General features: G+C 40.9%; 1 protein-coding gene and 1 long non-coding RNA gene across 2 annotated transcripts; both read left to right on the forward strand.

Annotated features, from left to right (window-relative positions):
• Positions 1–1,251: 1,251 nt before the first annotated feature.
• Positions 1,252–4,374, forward strand: LOC139786196 (uncharacterized). Its single transcript, XM_071725351.1, has one exon. It carries the CDS (start codon positions 1,252–1,254, stop codon positions 4,372–4,374), a length of 3,123 nt encoding a protein of 1,040 aa, XP_071581452.1.
• An 868-nt stretch (positions 4,375–5,242) lies between these two features.
• LOC139786194 (uncharacterized) lies at positions 5,243–6,124 on the forward strand. The gene is made up of 3 exons (XR_011722211.1): positions 5,243–5,350; positions 5,532–5,599; positions 5,683–6,124. It is a non-coding gene; the product is annotated as an uncharacterized lncRNA (long non-coding RNA).
• Positions 6,125–6,746: the final 622 nt, after the last annotated feature.

Below are 6,746 nucleotides of genomic sequence, written 5' to 3' on the forward strand. Positions count from 1 at the left end.
GAAACGCACGCAATACTGCTTATCCCATCAACCTGAATGTGCTTTTGCTTAGTAAAATGGAAATAATCTTTTTTCGTAGGTGTTGAATCTTATAAAAAAATTTAGCAATTTTGTAAAGATTTCTTTTAAGAAATTTCGATAATTACTGTCAATGTAGGATTGCCTTAAAGGCTTATGTGTACTATAGTGGGTGAACCATAGTGGTATACCCAGACTAATAATTATTTTGGCTTTATGCATTTGATTTTTTTTTACGTAATTGTTTTTTTGGATATTTTTGATGATCATATAATAAAAAAATTATTTTATGGAAATTGGGAGTGGGTGCAAAAACGGCTTTAAGGATTCTTTTCCTGGCGTCTACTACAGGTTGTTATTTATATTTAGGGAAAAATTGTTTTACTTTTTAGTACGCTTTGTCTCTTCTCTTTTTTTAAATCGATATGGCACTTGAGTTTTTAAATGTTAATGGAGAGATGGTGCTTCACACTATTGTCCCGATCACAGGGGATGGAGCTTGCCTGTTTAGGTCCCTCTCCTATCTCATGTATTACAATCAGTTAATGGCTAGGGATGTGCGTGAACTAATCGTAAAACATGTGGTGGATAATTGGGAGGAATTCTCTATTATGTCCCACGACAGCGAGGGGACAATTACACCAGCTCTGCTGAATATCTCGCTCACATGTCCCAACCATTTACTTATGGTGGTTTATGCGAGTTGGTGGCGGCTGGGCAACTATTTAGGTTTGTCTTCGAGGTTTACCGCAATGGTGAGCTCTATAAGAGTTTCGGTGTTGAGGGTCACCCTGTTAAGAGGCTACGTTTTACGCACGCGCAGGACCTTTCTAAGGGACATTTCGATGCGTACGTGCCACGTAAACCTGAAGAATTGACCACCACACCACTCTTCTCTCAGTCTGACCACGCCTCAAACGTTTCACAACCATCACCTCTTTTTGTTCACAAAAAGGCTTCTGGCAAACGTCGTGCTAGATATACCAACGTTAAAAAAAGAAGCAACTTCAAGATGCGGCAAGAAAATATGCGCAGAATAACCCCGAGGTGAACAGAGCAGCGGTAGCCAGGTACCAACAAAATAACCCCGAGGTAACAGAGCAGCGGTGAGCCAGGCACCCACAAAATAACCCCGAGGTACACAGTGCGAAACAGTTTCGATATGAACAAAGTCATCCTGGAAAACGATTAGAAAGGCGAGCACTTCCGTGGAAGGTCAAAGCTTATTCAGGCATGGCATATGATCCTGATGTGGCTTATGAAGCAGACAGCATTATAGCTCTGGGTACCATGAGCCACAAGTGCAAGTACTGCAATGCCCTCAAGTGGAAGGAGGAGGCCCCCGGCATGTGTTGCAGCGCTGGAAAGGTGCAGCTTTCACCCTTCGAACCTCTGCCCGAGCCTCTCTACAGTTTGGTAATGGGCAGTCACCCAGAGCACGTCCACTTTATGAACCGTGTTCGGAAGTACAATGGCTGCTTTAACATGACATCATTCGGAGCCAAGCAGGTTCTACAAGATGGCTTCATGCCGACCTTTAAAGTTCAGGGGCAAGTATATCACTTGGTAGGAAGTCTGCTGCCAGCACCTGAACAGGAAGCCCAATTCCTACAAATTTATTTCGTGGGCGAGGATGAAAGGGAAGTGCGTTTGAGATGCAGCAATTTTCCTGATGTCAAACAGGAATTAGTCAAAGAATTGCAGAGGATGCTACATGAAGTCAACAGCTATATAAAAGACCTGAAAACCACTCTAGAAAAAGTACCTCCAACTTGCAAAAAATTCGAGGTCATTATTCATGCAGATAAAAAGCCCGTTGATGTTCATGGAGGACGCTTCAATGCACCAACAGCAAATGAAGTAGCTCTGGTGATTGTTGGACAGCAATTCGAGCAGCGAGATATTGTGTTGCAGAGCCACGACAACACACTGCGGCGCATCAGCGAGATTCACCGATCATACGACGCCTTGCAGTACCCGCTTTTGTTTTGCCGTGGCGAAGATGGGTACTCTATTGCCCTGCCTCAGCGTGATCCTCAGACTAAGTTGCCCCTCAAGAATACAGTTTCCGCAGCGAGCTTTTACTCGTACCGTGTCATGGTCAGGCAAGGGGAAGTCAACCACTTGGTGTACTTTCGTTCTCTTTTTAGTCAATTTTTGGTTGACATGTACGCCAAAATAGAGACTGAAAGGTTGAACTATATTAGGAACAACCAGGCGCAGCTGAGGGCAGACAGCTACATTCACCTGAGAGACGCCGTCGGAAAGCAGGATGCTGACGTTGCTCAGCTGGGTCAAATGGTGGTGCTTCCGTCATCCTTCACTGGAGGACCACGCTATATGCATGAGCGGACTCAAGACGCTATGACATACGTCCGCTACCACGGCCGTCCTGATTTGTTCATCACTTTTACTTGTAACCCTAAGTGGAAAGATATCACAGATGTACTGCTGTCAGGGCAAAAATCTCACGATCGTCACGACATTATAGCTAGGGTATTTCATCTCAAGGTGAAGAAGATGATGGCTCTCTTAAACAAGGGCAATCTGTTTGGAAAAGTGTGGTGCTTCATGTACTCTGTAGAGTGGCAAAAGCGAGGTCTGCCTCACATCCACATCTTGCTGTGGCTAGAGCAGCGCATCTTCCCTGATATGATCGACAAAGTCATCTGTGCTGAAATACCTGATCCCGTGCAAGACTCTCTTCTTCATAATATTGTCAAGGCCAACATGATTCATGGTCCCTGCGGGGGCTTAAATCGTAATTCGCCTTGTATGAAAGGAGGCAATTGCAGCAAGAGGTACCCACGGCTACTTCTCAAAAACACTCAGACAGGAAATGATGGATACCCGCAATATCGGAGGAGGTCTCAAGCTGATGGTGGGTTTACCGTAAAAATCAATGATATAGAGCTGGATAACCGCTGGGTAGTGCCCTATAACCCTGTTTTATTACGTATTTTTAATGCTCATATTAATGTGGAATTATGCACTTCAGTCAAGTCCATCAAGTACATTTGCAAGTACGTGAATAAGGGCAGTGACCAAGCGACTTTTGCTTTAGAGAGTGAGAGAGATGAGGTAAAGTTGTACGAGAGTGGGCGGTACATCAGCAGCTCAGAGGCAATTTGGAGAATCTTGGCGTTCCCTATTCATGAGAGATATCCTACTATCTTCCATCTCGCTGTTCACCTCGAGAATGGTCAGCGTGTGTACTTCAATTCCAAAAACTTGGTTGAGAGGCTTAGCAACCCACCTCAGACAACACTCTTGGCTTTCTTCGAGCTGTGCAAAACCGACGATTTTGCAAAAACCCTCTTGTACTGTGAGGTTCCTTCTTATTTTGTGTTTAAAAATAACAAGTTTGAGAGAAGAAAGCGGGGGATGGATGTCGACGGCTGGCCAGGAATAAAGAAGGACCATGCGCTGGGAAGAGTGTATACCATCCATCCAAATAACACCGAGTGTTATTATCTTCGCTTGCTGCTGCATGAGATTCGAGGTCCAACGTCCTTTTTAGATCTAAAGATTGCAAATGGTGTCCTTTGTTCAACATTTCAGTCTGCATGCAAAGCATTAGGTTTGCTGGAAGATGACAAACACTGGGACAATACCTTGGAAGAAGCTGCCTTATGTGATTCTCCTTTCAAGTTGCGAGAGCTCTTTACAGTGATGTTGGTATTCTGTCAACTTACCGAACCTCTGAGTCTTTGGGAAAAGTACAAAGACAGCCTTTCAGAAGACATTACACGACAGGTGGAGAGAGAGTTGCAAGGCAATGCACAGCAGGTGATGGACGAGGTGTATAACAGATGTTTGGTGCTGATTGAGGACACAGTGTTGGCTTTGGGAGGACAGGAGTTACACCAATACGGCCTGTCTCAGCCAAAGAGATCAGGAGAAGTCTTGAAAAATCGAGATTATCTGAGAGAGACCAACTACGACGTAAACACCTTGGCACAAGTGGTATCGATTAACGAGGGTTTGCTGACAGATGAGCAGTTCGCTGTCTATCGGCAGGTCCTTAGCAGCATTGAGTCAAGTGCTGGTCAGGTCTTTTTTCTGGATGCTCCTGGTGGTACTGGAAAAACCTTCCTGATCAACTTACTCCTGGCAAAAGTAAGAAGTGAACGTGGCATCGCCTTGGCTGTTGCATCTTCTGGCATTGCTGCTACGCTGTTGGAGGGAGGCAAGACCGCTCACGCTGCTTTTAAGCTGCCCCTCAATCTCAACCATGCAGAAACACCCCTATGCAATATTTCAAAACAAAGCAACATGGCTCAAGTGTTGCAGGACTGTAAGCTTATTGTTTGGGATGAGAGCACCATGGCACATAAAGGAGTTTTGAGGCACTGAGCACAACTCTAAAAGATATTAGGGGCAACGATGGAGTGATGGGGGAGTCACCGTGCTGCTGGCTGGAGACTTCCGACAGACTTTACCAGTAGTGCCAAGGGGACTAGAGCTGACGAGGTTAAAGCATGTATCAAGGCATCACATTTATGGCCCCTTATCTGGAAACTCTCTCTCAGAAAGAATATGAGGGTATACTTGAGAGGCGATGTCTCCGCGGGGCAATTCTCCAAACTCCTACTTAAAATAGGGGATGGAAAGTATACCGAGTCTTAGGGAAAGGTGATTATTCCTGAATCTTTTATTAGTAGTGACAACCCTACTATTTTATTGAAAATATTACCCTGATATCGTGTGATATCAATGATAAATATTAATTGGCAATACGTTTAAATAACCTTTTATTTTCTTAAAACAAAAGTCTTTTGTTTTTATAGACATTTATGATGTCTAACAAAGATAATGAAAATGTATGTAAAACATGGATAAATAGAAAATATTCTATTCAAAATATTTAAAAAATGTATTTTTATGTAATGTATTTTATACAGTTATAGTGTATAAAAAATTTTAATAAATACATAAAATAAAAATAATTGTGTACCTATGCTAAATATATTATCTATTTTTTTTTAAGTAGGGAAATCCTCATGGATACCATTGACCCCGGGGGAAGTCAAGGGTTACGCCGGACTCTTACCGGCTAAAACCCTATTGTGACCACCCGGCATACAGGAAATTTCCTGGATACACTGTCGTATTTCTTTGGGGAAGTCCCACTGCCACGCGCTCTTCGCGCCCACGTCCAGGGTAGAGTCCTATATTAGTAGAGAGACGCAAACTTTACCCCCACTTTGCTGTCGTCGCCATCTTGTGATCGTACCCCCACCTTATTGCTGCCGTCAGCCGTCACTATCTAGCCCATGGTGTTTCTACTTTTAACCTGTTTTAACCAGCGCAATCAGTGCTGTTTACTAAAGTAAGTATTTATTCTTCGTTGCAGTTCAATACCTGTATCGACATTACATCAATTTTTATGTAAGAAATGAAATAATGAAATGCATCGAACGTGACATTTTCGAATATTGAGAGACTTGTTGCTCGTTTGAGGTTAGGCTCCTACCAAGTTTTACGCTTTTCAATAATTTTCTTTTGTGCAGGGAGAAAGAGCAAGTTATTTCACTGTCATATCAGCGAACCTGCTGGTCCATTTCTGAATATGTGTGAGGTAAATTCAGTTTTTTTTATCTCAAATAAATTACAAATATCCGTCGACCCTAGTACTGTTGCTTAACCTTGATCTTTCTGCAGAGCTCCAATTTAAATCTCATCTCTGCTCCATCGTCTAAGGCGGATGAAATACAGTATCTCAAATTCCAGACCAGAATAGTGGAAGAAAAATTGAAAAATCTTCAAGAGGAGTATAACAGTGACTTTGCTACTTTTGAAAAAATGGTTTGTGAGATACACCTAATGAAGCAGGAGCTATACGTTGGCAAGCGCTTGCTAAAGGTTTTGAGCTATAATGGAGTTTGTAAAGAGTCTTAGTGTTTTGGGCTCGTTCTGTCTATAACGTAATTATAAACGGACTAATTGTATATTTATAATTTATAATGTAATAATACAGTGCCTCGCATTAATGTTCGGACATCATAATACTTGAAAAAAATTAATCCGTATATTTATTTAAGAAATGTTGTTCTTTTAGTAAGTTGAAGCACAAAATGATACCCTACAAAATATTGAACTATTGAAGTTATAGTAATTTAATTCATATGTAAATGTAATTTATACAAAAATATGTTTTTTGTTAAATGTCCGAATATTAATGCAAATCACTATATACATATATAAAATTGTATAATTGTCCTAATTTTGAAATAAATTATTATTTTCACAATATATTCTTTATTTTATGTAAATTTACATTAGTGGTTTATCAGTCTTAAAATATGTAAAAATAAAAATAAAATAAAAATACCCTACCAGAGAGCATAACACAAATAATATACTCTGCATATGAGCATTGGTACATATTATAAATATATAAAATATATAAAATATAAAATATATTATATATAATATGTATGTATTGTGAGATCATGAAATAAACAGTCATAAATTTTGCACAGGTAAAAGACCGAATCAGCGAACGATAGCAAACCTGGCCGCAGTCTTACTGTTATAAACACGTTCAGAGTTCATTTCAGTACGTTTTTTTCTTGTTTTCAATCCATACATTTTCAGTCGCATTGTGATAAATCTCTTCAGGATTTTAGTAGTGATATCATGGCAGAGAGGTACATCTGCTCCTTCCCAGACATACTGTAGCTCTTTTACTAAGAAGTCCACAATGTTCATATTTTTGGCTTCAG

This window comes from Temnothorax nylanderi, unplaced genomic scaffold, assembly GCF_030848795.1.
Source record: "Temnothorax nylanderi isolate EJ_2023f unplaced genomic scaffold, tnyl_v1.0 TNYL_tig0979_pilon, whole genome shotgun sequence".
In the NCBI taxonomy this organism is placed as follows: domain Eukaryota; kingdom Metazoa; phylum Arthropoda; class Insecta; order Hymenoptera; family Formicidae; genus Temnothorax; species Temnothorax nylanderi.